This window comes from Xiphophorus hellerii, chromosome 11, assembly GCF_003331165.1.
Source record: "Xiphophorus hellerii strain 12219 chromosome 11, Xiphophorus_hellerii-4.1, whole genome shotgun sequence".
Taxonomy (NCBI): domain Eukaryota; kingdom Metazoa; phylum Chordata; class Actinopteri; order Cyprinodontiformes; family Poeciliidae; genus Xiphophorus; species Xiphophorus hellerii.
Genome location: NC_045682.1, coordinates 13,377,914 through 13,400,217, shown reverse-complemented (window position 1 = coordinate 13,400,217; position 22,304 = coordinate 13,377,914). Strand labels below are relative to the sequence as shown.

The following is a 22,304-nucleotide window of genomic DNA, read 5'->3' as shown; positions in this document are numbered from 1 at the left end:
ACAGAAATGCATAATGCAAGAGAAGCAAGCCTTTTTAGTGACGATATTTAATGATAATGATGATACATTTTCTCTTCTTTTTAGGTACAACATTATTATCTTTGGTGGCATTGATTTTTTTTCTCGAAAGGTGCAGTATCTTCTTGATACGTTTAAATTAATTCAAATATAAATACTCTATGTCTGTTTGCTTCTGGAATGTGTGCCTTATGAGAGATGCTTGCAGGAAGACATCTAAGCGTGTCAAATTGGGAGCTGATACCAGATGGTCTGCAGCAAGAGTGATAAATGACATGGCAGAAAAAACAATGGATGATTAAGGGTCGAAGTTTATGAACCACAGACAGAGGAACTGAACATGAGACCACGGATACACAAGACACCTCATTGTTCTGTGGGTTCATCACTTCCTGCATTGTTTCTACAGAAGGAAGAAAACAAGAACTCTGAACTTTGCACTCTACATTACGGCAGCTTCTAGGTGGAACACACCTGTGACTCAAGAGAACAGAAGAAGCAGCTGTGCTATGTCATTAACTCAAGGTAATTAAATAGGCTATGTAACTAGGACCGCCCTAAGGAAATAAAAAGAAGGGGTGCGGGAGGAGCTGCTTCAGAGCTGGTAGGAGATTGTAACTGAAGCACGCTCTTCTCCGTTCTCCTTGCAAGTAAATCTAAAACTCACTTGTCTCTCTCTCTTCTTTTTCAGTTTGAGAATGCTTAGGTAGATGAACGTGACTCTTCTATAAATGCAGAATTTCGTAAGCTATGAAATTGACTGTTACATTTTTGCTGTGTTGTGCAGATAATGTATCTTGGTACAGCTCCCAACAACCTGGCATCTACCACACTGGCTTTCTTTCAAGGTTCAGTGGAGGAGTTTGGTTTCCCCCTCAGGTAAAGGTTTACAGTTCATCTTAATCCTTTTAAGCCAAGGAAGAAAGATTAAAAGTCAGCATCAACTAACTTTTCTCCAAAATATAGGAGCTTGTTTTACATCAATAGGTTTTGAGTAATGATGAAAAAGTGAAACCTTACCGTAGAACAAGACATTTTCCAATATTATAACTTAGAATTTTGGAATAATATCTACTGTAGTTCCACTGTCAGAGTATGTCGCTTATAACTATTACTTTTTCATCAATATTAAGAACTTATAGACTTAAAAGGAGCTTGCTGAAAAGTTATTTATAAGTTAGTTTTGTCTTGTGTCAAGTGTCCTAAGACATTTGCGCTAAAAACTATTCCAGATACTCAGTAAGATTTTTCACTTTTTACAGTGAAAGTCCCTGTAGCTGCAGTTGGTTCTTACACTTTAGATTAGTACACTGGCTTGCTTTCTGTTATAGAACAAATTTTGAAATGTTGCTGTTCATTAAATCTCTTAAGATGTATAGGGCAAAAATACATTTCTGAATCTACTAGAACTCTGTAATCAGAGTTAGAACCAAAAGGCAACAGCTTTCATCCATTATGCTTGTAATCTGGAATATACTCCATGAATTTAAACTGTAAGTAATGATTAAAACCCTATGTACTGTTGTATTTTAGTAACTTACCACTAGGTACTGCATCTTAATGCATCTGTTTTGTCATGTAAAACAATTTAAAATGTTCTGTATATGAAATGTGCTATACAAAAAAAAAAGTCCTTGTCTAAGAAGAAATATTTTCAAAATGTACATAGGAGGTGATCAAAGTTTTTGTTTTATTATATGCAATATTGGATATGCTGTACATAAAATTTAAACAGAAATTTTATAAATTGTACCTGAGTCTTCAATGTTCATCTACTGAAGACTCGGGTACAATTAAAATCCCCACTATTTTGTATCTCCAAAATATATTTTTGGTTACAAAAAATGTTTGAGCTATGCTAAAATTTGTCATTAATGTTGTAATTATAGGCAAATTATGAATACGTTACACACTTATTTTAGGGTACGTGCTGATCAAGGGGTGGAAAATGTGGACGTGGCACGACTTATGTTTATGATTCGTGGAACAGGAAGAAGCAGTTTTATATCTGGGAAGAGTGTGTACAATCAAAGGTTTGTACAAATGACAAGCTTCAATATGTGATGCTTTTCAATGTCTATAGTAACATTAGCTTTGTGTGGTATTCAATATGACAAGATTTGAAGGGCAGTTTTTAACTGTTTATTACTCCATAATTGAAGGATTGAGTGACTGTGGAGAGATCTGTGGGCAGCTGTAACGTGCATCTATTATGATGTGCTACGCTACCTTGAAAAAGAGGGATACCTGGACATTTCAAATGAAGCACACCTCTTCTGTTGCTATTATGTCTTCCTGCCACGTCTGCAGGATGATGTGGATACTTTCCGCAGTGGCTGGGACAATCACCCACTTCGAACTGAAAGCAACATGACTCCTAACCAGCTCTGGGTTCTTGGTCGTACACATCATCCAATTCCTGAACCCAACGGTGCCTTGACAGAGGCACATTTTAATTGGGACAATTTAATGTGTAGCATGTATACTACCATTCGCTTAATTTGTAAAATAGTAATCTACAATATCTTACTAAGTCAATTTTGAGTTCTCTTGATCCCTTCTTTGTGTTTTCCAGGGTGTACAGATTCCCAAAATTGAATGGGAGGACAGCGGGCTTCCTCTTCATGAAGAGTCAAATGTCACAGTACCAAACTCTAATTTACAACTGACTGACGAACAAATGGCAGCCTTAAGAAATGCAGTAAACCCAAAAGCCACATCAGTGTCTTCTGGATGTTACGTTTATATTGCTGCAGTTCAGTTTTGCAAGCAGTTTTTTACTATGTGAAAGTTATACAGTTTAAAGAAGCGTATTGCTATCACGCAGGGAAAAAGATTCAAGAGCTATCACGTTGAGACGTGATAGTTGTCTTGTTAAAACGTGATACGTATCTTATATAAACGTGATAATTTTATGTCCAGGAAGTGGTGGTATTATGCTAGGCTAGTACAGTGGCTAACAGGAGTTGGTCAAGTTTCCCTTCATGTTTAGTGTAAAACACGGAGAGATGCGGATGCTGCTTTGCACTGTGGTTGAAACCATTAATGGCATGCACACTCTGAGCAGGATCCTAAACAGAACGGGACTGCACAGAAGGAACCGTCAGTCCGATCCTCTAGCTGTGGCGGCTTTCCTAACTGACTCTGGATTGAAGCTGAAGTTGCCTTCCGATTGTAACTTCTGATTCGGGAAATGGCTAAAGGGCGATTATAATGGAGATGTATTTGCTGAACATTTTATGTTCAGATTTTTATTGAACAATACAATAGCTGAATAACGGCAAACGGCTGTTTGGAAAGGGGGGGAAGATTACACAAGGAGAAATAACCAAAATACAAACACAAAGGAGTAAGTAGACTAAAGGAACCTAATTAGAACAAAGGAAAATAACTAGAAACAAGAAATAAACATAATTAGAAACACCAATGAAGAATGTGGAAAACAAGGCAAAATTAAATGGAAACAACTAAGGAACACCAAAAGAATCTGAGGAGGACTCCGGCGGAACAGCAGCCTTGGGGGACACCGGCAGCGGAGCAGAAACCTAGGAGGATGCTGGGGATGTGTCCCATCCTGGCTGATCTCCTAAGCCTTGTCGCAGGTCCTGTTGACCTTCCAGCCAAACTCCTGAGCCTGGCTAGGAGGTCGATGGGACCTGCGACAAGGGCAGCGGAGCAAGTACCTGCCGGCGGCAGAGCAGGAACCAGGAGGGTAATGGGACCCGCAACAAAGCCCTGGAGGCAGGTCGGGAGACCAACAGTACTCAATACAAAGCCCTAGAGGTCAGCCTGGAGACCAACGGGACTCCCTACGAAGCCATGGAAGCAGGCCAGGAGACCAACAGGACTCGCTACGAATCCCTGGAGGCAGGCCGGGAGACCGACAGGACTCGCTACGAAGCCCTGGAGACCAGTACAGAGACCAATGGGACTCGGTACAAAGCCCTGGAGGCCAGTACGGAGACCAACGGGACTCGCTATGAAGCCCTGGAGGCCAGTACAGAGACCGACAGGACTCGCTACAAAGCCCTGGAGGTCAGCACGGAGACCAACAGGATTTGCTGCAAAGCTCTGGAGGTCAGCCCGGAGACCAACGAGATTCGCTGCGAAGCCCTGGAGGTCAGCATGGAGACCGACAGGACTCGCTATGAAGTCCTGGAGGTCAGCATGGAGACCGACAGGACTCGCTACGAAGCCCTGGAGGTCAGGCCGGAGACCAACGGGACTCGCTCTGAAGCCATGGATTCATTCCGGGAGACCGACAGGACTCGCTACGAAGCCCTTTAGGTCAGCACGGAGACCAACGGAACTCGCTTTGAAGCCATGGAGGCATTCCGGGAGACCGACAGGACTCGCTATGAAGCCCTGGAGGTCAGGCCGGAGACCAACGGGACTCGCTTTGAAGCCCTGGAGGCAGGCCTGGAGACCATCAGGACTCGCTACAAAGCCCTGGAGGTCAGCACGGAGACCAACGGGATTCGCTGCAAAGCCCTGGAGGTCAGCACGGAGACCGACAGGACTCGCTACGAAGCCCTTTAGGTCAGCACGGAGACCAACAGGACTCACTACGAAGCCCTGGAGGCAGGCCGAGAGACCGACGGGAGGCTATTCTCCTGCTTCAGAGCGCTGTTCTCCTGCTTCAGTGCGCTGTTCACCTGCTCCTGGGAGGCATTTATCAGCTCCAAACTCTTGTTTTTCTGCTCCAAGTAGGTTATTCTCTGCTGCAGGGTGATACTTTTTTGCTCCAGAGCGGTGTTTTCTTCCTCCAGAGCAGTCTTTTCCTTCTCCAAAGCGGTCTTTTCATCCTCCAGGGCAGTGTTTTTCTGCTCCAGGGCAGTGCATTTCACCTCCAGAGCAGTGATAGTTAGCATCTGGGAGGTTTTGTCCTGCTCGTGTTGCCCTCTTCTCAAATTCAGAACGTGATGCAGGTCTCTGTTCTCGTGCTCATAAACAAAGTTTTGCCGTTCCAAAAGCCTTGTTCTGTGCTCCAGGATGCCATTTACCCGCACTGTACGAGAGAATCTCTCCCTCTGAGCGGTGTTTTCCTCGTCTAATGTGGAAATTCTCCCCCTCTGATCGGTGTTTTCCTGTTCTAATGTGGAAATTCTCTGCTCCAGGTTGCTGATTTGAGTGGTGTATTTCTGCTCCAAGGCAGTCTTTTCTTTTTCCAGGACCTTACTTTTCTGCTCGAAGAAGTTTTTCTCCTCCAAGACGGTATTTACCTGTTTTAAAATGCTGTTTTCCTGATATAGGGTATTTTTTTCCTCTTCCAAGGCGGTGGTTTTTTGCCCCAGTGTAGTGTTTTCCTGCTTCAATGTGGTGTTATCGTCCTTTAAAGTTCTGTTTACAACCAACAGCTTTTTTAATTCCTTGTCTTTTGCAAGTGCAGCTTTTTCTGTGTCTATAACTTTAATCTTCAGCTCCTCATTTGCTTTGATCAGCGACTGTCTCTCAATGGACATCATGTTGACTTCTTCCAAGATGCCATTTAGCTTCTCTGACTCTCTAGCCAAGATCTGTTGTATTTCTTCATTCCCAGAATCAGAAGATGAAGCCTTATTGCTCTGACTCACTTTTGATCCTTCTTGTCTGAACAAATCCAAAATCTGCCCCATGTTTTCCTTTATTTGATTGTGAGGAATTCCTTTTTATCTTGAAAAACTTTCCTTTTCAATCTCTTGATAGGACACAATCCTTGTACTTGCTCTCTCTCTCTCTTCTGCAATGGTTATGACTGTAGAATTCAAGTGTGCAGCTTTTTGTGACTTGCTCTTTGTGACATCACTATGCGTGATGTCACAAATTGATGTCACTATCTCAGCAGAACAACTAGAAAACTGCTGAAGTTTGGGAAGACAAGAACAACTGTGGCGAGCGTCGGTTGAGTTTATCCAGAGAGCGGGAGTTAGCTCAGATCTTTTTTGGTCAAAAACAGCACAACAAAACTTAATACGCCATTATTAAATGGGTCGACCCGGGTCCAGCGGTGCAGTGCAAAAGGGACTTAGTGTCCGTCTCTAGGCAACCGTGACATCATCATTGGTCCGAAGCATTCTGGGGTCCTTACTAGCTCCCGCCACAATTTAGCTGACCTTAACAAATCTTGTGTTTGAGTTTCATAATTATTGTTACACTAAATGTTTATATGTGTGATAGGCGTTACTGTCGGACATACAGAAATACGGAACAAATCGCGTCCTGTATATGGGGCGATTCCGTATTTTAGGAAAAGGATGGCAATCCTACTGTGCTCTTCTCCCATTAAAATTGTAGAAACTATATCAAACACAAGTAAATCTACAGTTTGGTAGGTAACTGGTATTTTGGATGATGTTGTAATGACAATACATTTCTTAATTAATTCATAAATGAAGTCACCTGAACAATACAGTAGCTGAACAGAATGGGATTGTGGTTATAATTAATGTCGGGAGTGTTCACAGCCCCTCTTTGAAGCATACAAGGCAGCCATATTAGCTTACTATATTAGTGGTAGCATCTCCTGAAAAATTACGACTTTACTAAGATTGCCTGTCTCAGTCTCACCTAAGACAACATACAAACAACCCAGAAAGTTGCCACCCATCACTTCTCTTTCAAGATTCTAGACTTGGCGCAAGTGGTATTTCTTTTTTAGATAAAACGGGTGAAATTGGGTGTGGGAGAGCGGGTAGGAGCTGGGGGGGCTAGGAGGTAGCGAGAAGTAATATGCCATAATTACATGGTGTAAGATTAACAACGGCCCAAACCCGTGTTTTAAATCAAGCTTTAAGGTATGTATAAATGTATAAAACTTAATGCACAAAATAAAATATACTATAGAAATATGAAAACATTAAACTCACCGTTGGGTTTTCATTTGCCTCCATGGTCGCCAGCCTGGGTGATGCTGGTATTTCTTCAATATGAGGGTTGTGTCACGTGATTAGCTGGGTGTTGGAATCTGACATCCATTGCTAATGTCTGTGACCTGAAGTAATCTTACCATTTTTACAGCGAATTTTTAGACGCTGAATTTGAGCAAGTTGAATTGGAGGACACTGAAAATATTGCATTTGAATGTTGAAAAGTTGAATTTTTTTATATGCTGAATTTTTTAACACTGAAAATTTAAACTGAAAAAAAATGTATATTGAAAATTTGATCACTTTGAAATAGGAATGTGAATTTTTTTTAATAAATGAAAATTGCAACCATGTACAAATAATGGCACTGAAATTTTTTTCATGTACAAATAATGATGCTGAATTTTATTTTAGGTTAAAAATATATTTTGAATTTATTTTAACACTGAAAAAGTAAGCACTAATATACAACATTCAAATTTCAGAGGCATTTTTTATTCAAATCCTGATGGCACATATTTACTTCCATAGAAGACCAATCCAATCTGTATTAGCTTGAACTATTTTGCGAAGAAACACAAGATGGATTTCAGTCACTTTTTAGATTTCCACTAGTAAAGATTACTAATTGAATCTTTACTAATGGAAAGCTCACTACTTTGTGTTTGCCTTTAAATCTCAGCAAAATACATTGAAGTTCATGGTTGTGGCATGACAAAATGTGAAAAGGTTCAATGCTTTTGCAAAAAAAAAAAAAAATTTTGTGAATAAATTTTAATTTATTAAAATTAATTATATTAATTTTAAAATATAAATCTCAGCTATATTTTGGTATTAAAGCTGACTGTTATTAAAATATTTTGCTGTAAAGAGCTATACATAGTTTCATGTTTTATAGAAATTGTAATTCATCAAGACTTTCTGCACTGAAGAACCGACTCATTTTAATCCTTTTTCATTTGAACATTTCCTGCACCTTTAATGACCTCCTGTTGTGTTGAAGAAAAGATAATTCATATTAAATCTGAATAAATGTGTTAATACTTCACATATCAAGCAGCTAAGTATAGCATTCTGGCATCATGAACCCCAGGTTGGTTTTTCTGAGTTTTGTTCCATGTGAACTTAGAAACAAAAGCACAGCAGCACAGTGGACTGTGTCGTCATGCTACTAAACCTTAAAAGCCTATAAAGTAACAATTTGAGAGGACATCTCACAATTGTATTTTTGAATTTTCTCCTGTTAACACCAGATGCAATGTCTTCATATTCAACCTTCTCGATGAGATTTTTCTGTCTGCTCTTTACTGTAATGTCATTTCTGCCGCAAGATTCAAGAGCAATTTTTCTACAACATAAGGTAAATAATGGGATTTTTTTTTATTGATTTGGTTTTAGTGTTTGTGTTCTTTTCTGCCTTGCTTTAATTACAATTTGTAATATAAAGTGAACATCTCAATCTGGCATTGATTTTGCATAAATTACAGTTTTGCCTGTTTATTGTTTTGACATTTCTTCAAATGTACAACCATGCAACTCGGTTAAAAACATAATTTCCATCACCAAAAGATAAATGACAAGATTTGAACTACTGCTGCACTTCACCATTGATGTGTTGCACTTTTACAGGGTTATTTGGATAGTGCTGACCCTAAGCAAATGAGCTCCACTCCCTGGGACGTCAATCTGGCAGTCGGAGACGACTCCACATTTGACTCGAAAGACGGGCAGGAATTCCCAGACATGAAACCTGAATTCTTCCTGGACGATGACGCGCAGGCTACCCGAGTTTGGCCACGCACTTTGCTGGACCACATGAGGCAGAAGCTGAGGTTCCGAGGAAGGACAAAGAAACAGGATATTTAGCACTTGAATGTATAATGAACGTGATGTGGTTAGAAATTATTACCCATTAAACTGTTGCTTGACAAAATGGCTACTTCTGGCTTTTTTGATCCTTATTTGAAAACAAATTGATGGTTGACTGCAAAGGGTCAGTAAAGATATGTGTTACAGTGTCAGCCAGTGTCAGTATTTGGGTGGTTTGCTCCATTTTAATAATTTATTTCACAGCAAATTTGCTTAGTGTTTGTTGCCAAAAGTCTGACGTTTAGCCTCATTTGATCAGATTACACTATATGATTCCAGTTAACATCCCTGTAAATTTTAGTTAACTTTGTAAGTTTATCTTTTTTGTGGTTTGACAGAAACTATTTTTTCCTAACCCTAAAATGCCACTTCTTGCTACAGTTCTCTAATAGTGAGCTTTTCCTTACCATACTGGTCACTCACCCGAGCGTTAAGCATGGGTCTTTGTCCAGTGATGAATGGCTGTGTAATGTCATATTTATACCCAGCCCAGGGCAAGAGAAAATCCTTTATTGCCACATAGTCGTTACCAGAAACTCTGAGAAATAATAATAATAATATATTGTTATGATTCTTATTATTATTGTTATTAATAATAATAAATAAAAAACTTCCACAGTTACTTTCATTTTTAAGTGATTTGTTATGAGAACTAAAGATTATTTATTCATTTATCTACTTCCCTGCCTATAGCATTTATCTCTTAACAAGTTTCTGCACAAACAGAAAAGGCTTGTGGATGTTATTAATTACTCAGATAAGACAACAGGAAGCTAAAATTTTCAAGAACTTTTGATTTGAGTCCACCATTCTTAGTGAAGCAAAACATTTAATTTACACAAATCTCATACCATAAAATATATTTTTAAAAAGGCATATTTATCAACAATGTTAAGATGCAAGATGGAAAAGCATCATCATCAAAATCTAAAAATAAATCTAAAATCTAAAAATATATATATTGTGATATGTTTTGTTTTATAATTTCAGTTTTATCACACATAGAGTGGAATATTTCAAGCTTTTATGTCTTGCAATTTTGATGGTAATGTCTTATGGATACTGAAAACTCAAATTATTAATAACAACAAAAATTAAAGAAATAAAGACTTGAAATATTCCACTTTGTGCTATGAATCTGTAACATGCAAATTTCACTTTCTGAAATATGTGACAGAAAATACTGAACTTTTTCATGATACTAAAACGTTTGGAGATGTGTCTGTACAGCCTTTAAAGTTGTACTATAAATTACATGAACTTGCGCTTGTTGAAGCAAAATTAACTTTAGACATTTCAACTTCAGTTTTTACCTATTTATTTACTAAAAACTAAAATGTGTCAGCTAAGCTTTATCATTTTGTCTATAATAAATAGAAACATAATTTTTGACATGTATAAAAAAATCTGTACAGATTGATTTGGGCGGTATTGGAAAATAGTTAACGAACTGAATGAAAGAAAGAAATGTAGAAAAAACAAGAGGAAGAAGAAAAACAGTAGCACTCCAAAACACTAGATGGCGATATTTTTACTGGTATTGTCGAAAGTGATTTCCTGTTACACAAGACTGCGAGACCGAGCAGGAAAAAGAGGTGAATATCATTCAAACATATGCATTGCAATATATTATTCTGTTTTGGTGCGTTTGATTACATTTACGAATTTTGTAATGATGGTTAGACAGCAAGCTATCTGTCTATTGAATTGAAAAAAGAGCTAAGGTATTTTTATAGCTAAGTTTGAGCATGTTAGCATTTTTAGCTAAAGTAGCCTGGATAGCGTTAGCCTCAAGAAATTACTATTTGCCTAGTTTTTTATTTTTAGGATGTTGGCTACATTTTTCTGTTATTCTGCGTCATATTATTATCCAGAATTATCTGCGGGGTTTTCAACTTATACGCTTGTGTTTATTCAAAGAGAACTTTGCGCCAGTTTGGCTTTAGCTGTCGGCTTTGTGTAACCAGCTTCCTTTGCACCAGTTAGACTCCAGATCAGAGAGAGAAGCACGAGTTTGTTTAGTGTTTGCTTCGCAAATCTCTTTTGTAATTTGAGGCCCTGGTTAATAAATGATAGAGCTGGATAAGCTTGTGTGCGCTCCTACCGTAGCTTATTGTCAGAAATGTCATTCATTCCCTCCGCTGTGTGTGTTGAGAGGAGAGGTTAATTTGTACTCCTTTCCTATGAGATGGGAGACAGCGACGATGAATACGATCGCAGGAGAAGAGACAAATTCAGACGGGAGAGAAGTGATTATGATCGCTCCAGAGAAAGAGAGGATCGACGCAGAGATGACTGGAATGACAGGTATGACAGTGATGAAGAATAACATCGTGCTCAATAGTGTGTTGACCCCACTTTTGCTACAAAAGCAGCTTTGACCTGCATCATGCTATGAGAAGCACTTTGTTTTTGGACGCCTTTAAAAACCAGTGCTACCTTCTCATCTTTCCCTTCTCAATATGTCAGGGAGTGGGACAGGGGCAGGGAGCGTCGGAGCCGCGGTGAATACAGAGATTATGACCGTGGTCGCAGGGAGAGATTTAGCCCGCCCAGGCACGACATGAGCCCCCAGCAGAAACGCATGAGAAGAGACTGGTAAGACTGAACATTGACGTGTTGATGGTATAACATCTTTGTTACCATTTATTTAGGATGCTTACTGTGAGTTTGCAGGGATGATCATGGAGGTGATCCTTACCGTGGGGGATATGATTTGGGCTACGGCGGTGGAGGAGGGCCAAGCTATGGGCCACCGCAGCACTGGGGCCATCCTGATCTCCACCTGATGCAGCCTCATCAGGGCATCCCCATCCAGGCGAGGTAAGAGAAAATCAGGAAATGCCTTAAGAGTTTAATTTTGTTTATTCCTGCGTATTTGAACTATTTGGGTTTATGTCAGAGGAAAGTCTGACCCTAACTTTGATTTTCCAAAATTAGCTTTATGCAAGGTGCCATTTTGAGGTTTATACTAAAAACAAGCAAACGGCTTTAACAATAGTTTCTTCATTGACCTACAGTACAGACCAAAAGTTTGGACACACCTTTCTAATTCAATGGGTTTTCTTTATTTTCATGACTACTTATAAGGCAAGAAATCCCACTTATTAACCTGACAGGGCACACCTATGAAGTGAAAACCATTTCAGGTGACTACCTCTTGAAGCTCATCAAGAAAATGCAGAGTGTGTGCAAAGCAGTAATCACAGCAAAAGGTTGCTACTTTGAAAAAACTAGAATATAAGGGCTATTTTCAGTTGTTTTACATTTTTTGTTTAGTGCATATTTCCACATGTGTTATTCATAGTTTTGATGCCTTCAGTGTGAATCTACAATGTCAATAGTCATGAAAATAAAGGAAACTCATTGAATTAAAAGGTGTGTCCAAACTTTTGGTCTGTACTGTAACAAACACTCCACCAAACTGCTTTCTTCCAATAGACTCGGGAACATCCATGACATGGATTTGGGTCCACCTCCTCCGATAATGAAAAACTTTAAAGAGTTCCTGCTGTCCCTGGACGACTCAGTGGACGAGACTGAAGCTGTCAAACGCTACAATGAGTACAAGATCGACTTCCGTCGGCAGCAGATGCAGGACTTCTTTTTGGCTCATAAAGATGAGGAGTGGTACGACCTGAGTTTACCTAACGATTGATGTCTAGTTTAACTAATCATTATGTAGACTTGCTTTTGACCATTGACATGAAATGTTATAAAATTTAGCTTCACATTCAATCTATAATCAGTAGAATTTGATGGCACCTCTTGTAAAGATGTGGAGAACATTTTACATATTTTATTTCACTAGCATAATCTCAAACTTGGATAAAACCAATCACATTCAACCCTGAAAAACAAAATCTGATATTAAGAAATAATAGAATGTTTTTAGATAATCCAGTCCTACATTAAACAGTCACCCAATAGGTTTTCATAAAATTTAGATCTGCAGCCTGAGATGACTATGGAAAATTGTTGATTTTTGTGTCTTATTAACCATTTCTGTGTGCTCTAATTCGCCCAATACATATATGCATACTTACTGTCAGCACCAAATGTGCTGGTAGGACAGAAGAACACTCCCAAACAGTCAGTTGAATGTTGATGGTGGCTAACGTTTGATATGGAGTCTCGGTGAGGCCAAAATTACAAAAGTCTGTAACAGTTAGCTTGGAGACTTTTTTTTGTTACGCTTATAATCCTGTTCATTGTTGATGGTGGGCAGGTGAATCCGGTACTGATCCTCGTCCAAACTGAAAGAAATAGGCTACTATGTGTCATCATATTTATACACCAAGAAAACAGAAAATCGAGAATTTGAAGTTCCTTGAAATTTTGATCAAGTCTAAAAAAAACAAAGTATGCTTTATTTTAAATAGGTGGTTTTGGATTATTCTTCCACTACATTTTTTTAGTGTGAGTTTGTGCTACTGCCATAAAACATGCATTTAAGATTTTACACATCTTCACCCAGGTTGCCATCAAATTTGTATTTTCGTCTATATAAAGCATGTATTAAGGATTTTACCTGTCATTGTCCTATGATTTTCTTATTTAATGTCATATTTGTTAATGCTTACTTCACAGGTATGATGCAAAAATTGTTCTGTTTTGACCTAACCCGTTCTTCTTCCCTTCACTTCTACTGCCAAGTTGACGACGATTTTTTTTCTCTCCCCTACAAGAAAACTGCGGGATTCCTCCGCCAGAGTCGGTCTTAGATAGCGAGGGCAAGCACTGCGCACAATGCAGATGCTCTTAGACACACAGTACCAGGGATTTTAGGTAGACAGCCAATCAGTCCTCCACACAAGGAGGATTTTTTTTTCTTTTTTTTTTTCTGTTTTTGGCGCCATTTTCTTTTTATATTTGGATCAAATCGAATCCCAAAACCGAGTTTGTGTGTGTACAGACACACCACTGGGGTGAAGTGGAGCACATTTTGACAGAAGAGACCCCCTTCTCCCCCTCTGTAAATATTTGTTATTATACTGGCAGAGCAAAAGGTAACTGTGGATCACTCAATGATAAACTTTTTATGTGACATTCTGATTCTGTGATTGATTTTTCATAATCTGTTGTTTTTTTCCTAACATTTTTGGTGAGTTAATTCCATGTTTTTTCCTGCTTTTGCAATTCTAAAAATCATTTCCAGTCAACATCTGGGCTTAAATTAGTAGAATATGTGTAAGTGTTTGTGCAATTTAGATTTTGTGTTGCTAAATTTGGCTTTTTACCTTTTCCACCAAAAAGCCTCACAGTCTGAAATTAAACTGTTCTTAAGAAAGATCCTTTTAAACTCATCTATGCTTTTTGAAATATTTTTGACCCATCAGCGAGGGCTTAGATTTATAATATCTATTTTTTTCTGTAACTCTGCCAACCTGTTCATCCCATCCCCCATCACTCCCCCCTCTTTGGTGGACCCCCACTCTGAACGCAGGTTCAGATCCAAATACCACCCGGACGAGGCCAGCCGGCTGAAGGCAGAGGCTCAGAGAGCTATCTGCAATCGTCTGAACGTCTTTATGTTCCTGATGGAGAACGGCTGGTTTGAGAACGTTTCCCTGGACATTGAGCAGACTCCTGCTATCATCAAGGTGCTGGACGCAGGTGAGGCTTCAGAGGAAAACTTACTGAATTTTTATCCAGAAACTTTCTGATTTTATGGGTGAAACCATTACAACAAATTCACAATTCAGTTTGCTTGTATGTTTTTAATTTTGATGACCTTTTCACCTCTTTTTTTCTAAAATGTTAAAAGAAACCTGAATCGGCATTTAATGATCTCCAGTTATAGATTTTATTATATTAGTAGTTCCCAAGAAAATCTCATATGATCATGGAAAATGTTGAAGGAATGTTTGGCTTTAGTTATATTTCCTTCTTTCCTTCCTTACTTACTGACTTACATTCTATTCTTCCATCCTTTCTTTCTAAATAAATATTCATCAAATAATGGTGAACTGTAGTATTTTACATTTTAAATGACTGAAACACAGTCAATTATGGAATTTAACCATATTTTTCTTGCTGCCATCCTGCAGAAACCAACAGTACAAAACTGTGATGTGCATCAAGTCAACATTACGGCCATTTATGAGCTCTCCCATCCCTGCTCAGACGAAATGCTTAAATGTTGTTGTTTTTTTTTCCTTCAGCTGTGATAAAGATGGAAGGAGGGACTGACCACGACCTCCGCATTTTGGACATGCCGCCAGAAGAAGAAGAAGAAAGGGAAAAGTCCTCGTCTGTTTTAGCTGGAGGAGAGGCTCAGAGGAGGGAAGAGCTGAAAACAGCCGACAGAGAGCACAAGCCCTCGGGGGAGAAAAACAAAACTGAGAAGGTGTGTAAAGTTTTCTGTTAGCAAGCGATAGTGATCGCTTAGACCCGCGGTAATGACAGAGAACTGTGCTGCAGGAGGACAGCGACTTTCCCAGCGGAGACCGAGACGCCGCCGCAGACGGACAGGACAGGAAGCAGGAGGCAGAGAAAGAATCTGTCAGAGAAGAAATGCCTGAACCTAAGAAGGTTATTTTGACTTCAGTGGCTTAAAATATTTATTTTAAACACAACTAAATCAGCTGAACATCTCTGACTTTCTTTTTTTTTAATTGTCAGGCAAGAAGAAAGAGGAAGCGTAGCGGGGACAGCGACGACGAAGCGAGCGCCTCTGAGAGCGAGTCTGACTCCGACTCCGACTCCAATTCCGACTGCTCTGACAAACCAGAGAAGAAGGAGGAAGTGCAAGACAAGGATGACGAAGAAGAGGAGGGAGAAGGTGATGAATCGAAATCGCAGCATGCGGCTTTGAGTTTCAGAATGCCCGAAATCATCCAATGTTTGCCTCCGATGTCTGCAGAAGACAAACCGAAGGAAACCTCTGAGGAGGAGAAGAAGGAAGAGAAAAAACCCAAAGACGACTCGCCCAGACCACGACCGCTGCACAAGACTTTCTCCCTGTTCATGAGGAGCATCGCTCCCTCCATCTCCAAGGCTGAGATTATTGCTGTAAGTCAGAACAGCACAGACATTGTTTGTTTTCTGAGCCTTGAATATTGATTGTTGTATGATCTCAGGATCTGCATTGTTTTTACTTTTACCCCACAGCTTTGCCGGCGATATCCTGGGTTTCTGCGCGTTTGCCTTTCTGACCCTCATCCAGAGCGCAGGTTGGTTTAAAGAACTATTCCTTCCTAATTTGTTAATCCCTACTTAGTTTTGCACACATATTTATACACCTTAAGCTTTTCCACGTTTGTTAATTTACACACATTTATTGTATTTTCATGTGATTTTAAGCATTGAACCAACACAAAGTAGCACTTACTTTTACACTGGATGGAAAATGACTTGTTTTTTGAATTTTTTTTATGATAAATCAAAATCTGAAAAGTGTGGTGTGCATTTACTTGGATACCTCTATATGGACAGAAGTCAAATACTAAATGGAGTCCTCCTTTGTGTAGCACGGTAATAATCCAGAAGAGAGAACTGGAGGTTCAATCCTGTGCCACCAGGACAACGACCGTAAACAGCCAGCCGGATACAATGGAATAGTTTACATCATAGGAAATTCATGTGTTAGAATGGTCCAGTCAAAGCAAATGTCACAGAAAGGATCAAATCTGTGGTGAGACTTGATAATAGATATTCACAGATGCTCTTCATCAAGTCAGATCTTGGGCTGTTTTGCAGAGAAATATACATTGAAATTCCTCTGTAGATGTTTCGCTTTTTTACTTTGTAATTATTCACGCCTTTGTGTTGATTTGTCATAAAAGTCTCAGTATAAAACATCTGGATAAACTTCCTGTTGCATGGCACTTTATGAAGAAATAAAATGGACACAATTATGCTTGATGTTTAAATAGGCCTGTCGCGATAAACAAATCAATTAATCGCACAATAAATTAAAACTATCGACCTCATTTTAATTATCGGCTTTATCGTTTTTTCCGACCTTTTTGTCTTTCTGTTGATGACACTGAATGAAAAAAGGCTCAACTCCGGTTCTCTCCACCGACTCCTCCCTTCCTCATTTCCTTAGTGTAAAGCCCAGCGCACACGACACGATCTTAGAGCTGTCGGCCGATTGTCGGCCCATTTTCAAAACCTGAGGGACCACACATTAGCCGACAGAAATCCTAGGTATAACGGTTCAATCCGGTTCGTTCCTGCCATGTGGTGTCCAACAATGGGCACCAAATAATGGCTACAAGTCCAGTTAACTAATTTTAAAACCAGGCATTAATCAATGCTTTACTACAATCTACCTGCAATGCATGTGGCTAGTGTCAGCGTAAAGTCCTGACTGAATGAAAATCATTATAACCTATTTATGTCACGTTAACGAAGAACAGCTGAAAAGTTACCGGGTTTATCAACTGCGGTAGCAATTTCGCTCCAACTCCTCCTCTTGTCATTTCTATATTCTTTGCACAAAATGTTGAATAAACATTTATGTTGTTTCCACAATGTCCGCTGGACTTCAGATGGGCTGTGTCTGCTGTTTGGGATTCCCCTCTGTAATTTCCCCTCAGAAAGCACTGAGAGGAATCGGTGCTTTCTGATTGGCTACCTGTCACATTCAACAGGCTGCATTCTTGCTCCCAGTCAGGGAAAATCCCTGATTTGGATCGAAGCGGCCAAGATGATCTACCCTAACACACTACAGGATGATCGGTTACAAAATCGCAAGCGACAATCTTAGAACGCCCAACGTTCTAAGATTGTCGTAAGGGGAAAATCGTGGCAAAAAAACTATTGCATCAGGTAGTCGATGTGCCCATTTTCTCTATTTAAATCTAATTATTACTGAAGGGCAACATAATATACAGACTTCATAATCTGCACTCTTTTGGTTGAATGCAGTATTTATTTACACTTTGGCTTTATGTTGTTTAGTTTTTTTTTTTCAAGTGAGTTTTTTGTTAATGGAGACTGAGAATCCATTTTATTTTTGTTTTGTTTATTTTGTGTATCAGTTCCAGTGTTAAGTGTTCTTTTGAAAATAAAGTGTATCTATCTTTGGCAGGAAATCCCATGCATTATTACATAATTTCCATTAAATCAGTGTAAAAAGGTCTTCAAACAATATCGTTTATCGCAATAATTTTTGAGACAATTAATCGCTCAGCAAAATTTGTTATCGTGACAGGCCTATGTTTAAATCATATTTGTGTTTTTCAGGTTTTTCAGGCGTTGCTGGGTGACCTTTGATCGCAGTGTCAACATCAAGGAAATCTGTTGGAACCTCCAGAATATACGCGTGGGTGTTGCCTTAAGTTATTCAGATCATTTTGTGTTACAAAATGACTGTATAAAATGACAGATTAGTTATTTTTATATCCTTCTCAATGACATATACGTCAGGGCCGGCTGTTTTGGTTGTTTTCCTCCTTTACCCAAAAGCTTTCACTGCTTCTCTAAGGTTGGCTCCACTCTTCTTTCTTAAAAGCTCAGAGACTGCGAACTGGCACCAGGCGTGAACAGGGATCTGGCTCGGAGGGTCCGCAACGTGAACGGCATCACTCAGCACAAACAGGTGCTCCGCAACGACATCAAGCTGGCTGCCAAGCTTATCCACGCTTTGGACGAAAAGGGCGATCTGTGGAGCAGCAAAACTCAGGGCGCTCAAAGCACCGAGGTTCCTGTTGCAAAGATTCAAATTTCTTTTCATATGCGAGCGGAGTTCAATACATAATCTTCCCTCTGATGAGCTATTTGTGTGTTTGGATCTTTATTTTTTTTACTTGAAGTTGCAGGCTCAGAACCCCATCTTGAAGAATATCACTGATTACCTGATTGAGGAGGTGAGCGCTGAGGAAGAGGAGCTCCTGGGGTCTAGCAGTGGAATGGATCCAGACGAGGGCGCTAAGGAGGGAAATCCTGCCGAGATAACTGTGGAGAAGGATGATAAATTAGCCAAGGTTTGCTTTTTTTTCTGTCTCACACATTCTATGGTAAAAAAAAAATCTAAACTGATGTTTATTGAGCATACCTAGCTCAAACTGTCAAAGTTAGTAAGTTAAAGCTTTACATGGATTACATTTTTCTTTTTATCTCCAGGTTTTGGACCGTTTGCTCTTATATCTGCGGATTGTGCACTCAGTTGATTACTACAACACCTGTGAATACCCCAGTGAGGACGAAATGCCTAATCGCTGTGGGATGGTCCATGTTCGCGGCCCAGTTCCTCCTAACCGTATAACGCACGGAGAAGGTCAGTGTGTCTGCTTGCCGCTGCTCTCACTTGAGCACGTTGGAGCCACGTTGTTTGTGAAACTGTGAGATCACCTGAAAATGTGATGAACATGAAACAGCACACTGACATTATTTTAGTCTTGCTTCGCTGTTTTGAAAAATATTGAATTTGCTATTGTCTGCCACAATAAATTTTTCTAGACAATAAATTGTTCCAGTATTTATTGGGATAAATGATAATGTTGTTTTGAGACCATTTTCAAGTAAAATATTGATAATGGTATAATGATGCAAGTTCTCCCTCCCAAAGACCAATAAATGTTAGTTTTGTAAAAAAGAAAACAAATGTTTTCTGTTTAACTGGAAGATATTTGAAATATCCAAACAAAAACAACAAACTAAATGGGAATAACTGTAATCAAAACAAATTCTAACCTTCAAAAAAATATTAATCATCAGAGTGAAAATTAAGTTTAATTTAATTCATCTTTGATTATTACTTATTGCCTATATGGAATTTCACTGTTTTCCAATTCTGAACGCATAGAGAAAACAGTGAGGTATAATTATACTTTCAGACTTTCCATTCTTTTAAAAATGATCTACAATTATCAAAATTACATGTGTTCCTGACAGATTACGCCTCAAAATATTACCTTTTTTTATTTCGAACATGAAAGAAGTATAAAATTACACATGAACAAGGAATGCAAAAGTCACATATTTTTGTACCACAATAATCTCAACATGCTTGAAAAGTTGTAGGAAAAAGTAAGAAACTTATGAACTCCAACCCCATAAACTCATATTATATTTTCAGATGGACCCTCATTAATAAATCAAATAAAAAAATAAACATAGGTGAATTAATTTTCTATTTTATCTGGGTTTACATATGTCTAAATATATGCATCCATGCATCGTTACCCACACTCATTCATATGCGTTAGCCTCAATTTACATATACACATTCGTACTAACTCTCATCCATCTTGTGAAAATTACCTTCTTATATTTCCTTTTAAATTGCATTAAATTTCGACTTTGTTTTAACTCCTCATTTAACTTGTTCCATAACTTTACACCATGAATTGAAATACAAAAGTTCTTTCTTTTGTATATTATGAATCCTGAAGTTTGAGTAACCCTTTAAGTTATATCCCCCTTCTCTTTCAAAAAACATTTTTCTTTATGTGCTCAGGTAACAGTTTATCTGATGCCTTAAACATAACTTGAGCCATTTGAAATTCCACCAGACCTTTTCCGTCGATGTGGTTACATCTCGGCTGTTTCCTAATCTTGAGTTGAACTTTTTAGGCAAAATTATCCTGAAGTTTACAATGGATGGACCTGAAAATGTTGAGGTGTTGGAGTAAAACAAGGAGCAAATTTGTATTTCATTTAGACCATGATCCCAGGAATGCAGTATTCATTTGTCTAACTCCACTCTGGCTTTTAAAGGCACTTGTATTTTTACATTTTCAAGCCTGCTAACTGTAAAACATTAGGTGTTTAGTGAATTTTTGTATTTATACATATAAATGGGCTGAAAATTAACAAAGATATCTGAGCATTTTGACTCTGGAACGGTGTGAAGTTTTTAAATCAGTGGAAACCAGGATCAATTGGAGTGCATGTATGATTGAACTGAAATGATTCTTTTGTAAAGAGCCTTGAGATGACATCTGTAAATCGGAGCCAAATAAATAAACAGAAATTAATTGAAATAAATGTTCAGGAACTACTTTTTATAACTGATGTGGTGTTTAGCCACTAGATGTCGCCACATTCTTCACTGACGAGCTTTAAAAGCCACAATGAATGTTTTCAGTGCAAAACAGTTCAAATTGCTCTAACTAAGCTCATATTTCTGCTTTGTCTGGTTATTTCCATAAACAGTGCAACAGTGGGAAAAAGTGACGGAGGAAAAGTTGATGCCTTTATTTAGTTTAAAGGAAATCCTCTCTGAGGAAGAGGCAACGAAGATGGGTCGTAAGGATCCCGACGATGAGGTGGAGAAATTTATATCTGCAAACACTCAGGAGCTGGGAAAGGACAAATGGCTCTGCCCTCTTAGCGGCAAGAAATTCAAGGTGAATGCTTGGAAGATTTAGTAAATGGCTTAAATGTTGCAATTTGATGTTTTTTCACAACACTAATTAGTGTAACCACATCAGTTTGTGACATTTGTTTATTGCAAACTGTCTCAGGGTCCGGAGTTTGTACGGAAGCACATCCTGAACAAACACGGGGAGAAAATTGAAGAAGTTAAAAAGGAGGTTGTGTTTTTCAACAATTTCCTCATGGATGCTAAAAGACCGTCACTGCCAGAGATTAAACTTCCACCTCTTCCTGTCCCTGGCCAAGGTTGGCATACATCTTGTTAACCCTTCATACAGGACAACTTCCCCAACACAACTACAGTTAGAAAATTGGTCCATTTCGGTTTAAATATGAGAAATGAGTTCAGATTCTAATTTCGTTCTGGTTTTGGTGAACAGGCTTGCTTTCTCCCACGCTGCCATTTCCTCCTCAAGGCCCTCAGGGTCCAATGGGCTTTGGTCAGCCTCGTCCACCTCTGATGGGCTATGGTGGTATGTCGTTACGTCTTCTGGCACTAGAAACGACCCGTCAGGGTAAAATTCTGATTAATCTTTTAATTTTTTGTGGTGGACAGGTGCTCCACCTTACCCACCTAATCAGTTTGGAGGAGGCAGAGGAAACTATGACAACTTCCGTGGACAAGGTGGCTACCTGGGTAAGCCGCGAAACATCAGGTAAGACCACGACAGAGCTGGTGTGTATTTTGTTTTCAGAAAACTGTGAGGAATTTCCAAACTTTTGATTTAAGATTATGTAATATTTTTTCACAGAATGTCCCGGGGAGATCCACGAAATATAATTGAGTATCGTGACCTAGACGCACCGGATGATATGGACTTCTTTTAGAAGGTTAAACTGTTTTTTTTTTCCCCCCCTTGCTTTTTACTTGTGTTCTGTTCGGCCTGTTTTTTCTTTCCTTTTTTTGTAGGAATTACAGTATTTACTTTCTTAAATATTTCATTTTGTGATCATTGTGCAACGCTATGAAACTCCTGTAAACTGATCATCAATAAAATTGTGTTCAAAAAAAACATTTCTACGTGTTATAAGTAAATTATTACATCTAATGAGCCTGGAAAGGATGCAAATTCTGTCCTTTGAATCAGAATTACGACGATAACCATCCAGAAGGGCATAGTTATATTTTGTAAATGAGTAAATCAGAAATGTACAAACTTCAGTTATAAAAAGTAAAAATTTTCACTATAACAAAATAGTGAAAACTATTTTCACTATTTTGTTATAGTGAAAACAAAGTAG

At 38.8% G+C, this 22,304-nt stretch overlaps 1 protein-coding gene across 3 annotated transcripts; it reads left to right on the top strand.

Moving 5' to 3' along the window:
• Window positions 1–10,250: 10,250 nt before the first annotated feature.
• On the top strand, window positions 10,251–22,075 carry srrt (serrate RNA effector molecule homolog (Arabidopsis)). 3 transcript variants are annotated; one of them, XM_032576449.1, is made up of 20 exons: window positions 10,251–10,327; window positions 10,921–11,039; window positions 11,202–11,330; window positions 11,409–11,555; window positions 12,174–12,362; window positions 14,179–14,348; window positions 14,897–15,081; window positions 15,156–15,266; window positions 15,357–15,516; window positions 15,598–15,746; window positions 15,846–15,907; window positions 17,928–18,006; window positions 18,196–18,384; window positions 18,503–18,667; window positions 18,807–18,960; window positions 20,841–21,034; window positions 21,152–21,308; window positions 21,443–21,535; window positions 21,619–21,718; window positions 21,815–22,075. In XM_032576449.1, the coding sequence occupies exons 2-20, from the start codon at window positions 10,921–10,923 to the stop codon at window positions 21,888–21,890; spliced, it is 2,628 nt and encodes an 875-aa protein (XP_032432340.1). In that variant the 5' UTR covers window positions 10,251–10,327; the 3' UTR covers window positions 21,891–22,075. The 3 variants fall into 3 exon arrangements, with proteins under 3 accessions (XP_032432340.1, XP_032432339.1, XP_032432341.1); XM_032576448.1 differs by having other exon boundaries at window positions 10,252–10,327; window positions 18,497–18,667; XM_032576450.1 differs by lacking the exons at window positions 10,251–10,327; window positions 10,921–11,039 and having other exon boundaries at window positions 11,214–11,330; window positions 11,387–11,555; window positions 18,497–18,667.
• The last annotated feature ends 229 nt before the right edge of the window (window positions 22,076–22,304 follow it).

Coding starts and splice junctions, on each gene's coding strand:
- srrt (XM_032576448.1), top strand. CDS start 10,921: ATGGGAGACAGCGACGATGAATACGATCGCAGGAGAAGAGACAAATTC. Junction 18,007..18,195: donor GGAACCTCCAGAATATACGC/GTGGGTGTTGCC, acceptor CTTTCTTAAAAG/CTCAGAGACTGCGAACTGGC. Junction 18,668..18,806: donor AGGATGATAAATTAGCCAAG/GTTTGCTTTTTT, acceptor TTTTATCTCCAG/GTTTTGGACCGTTTGCTCTT.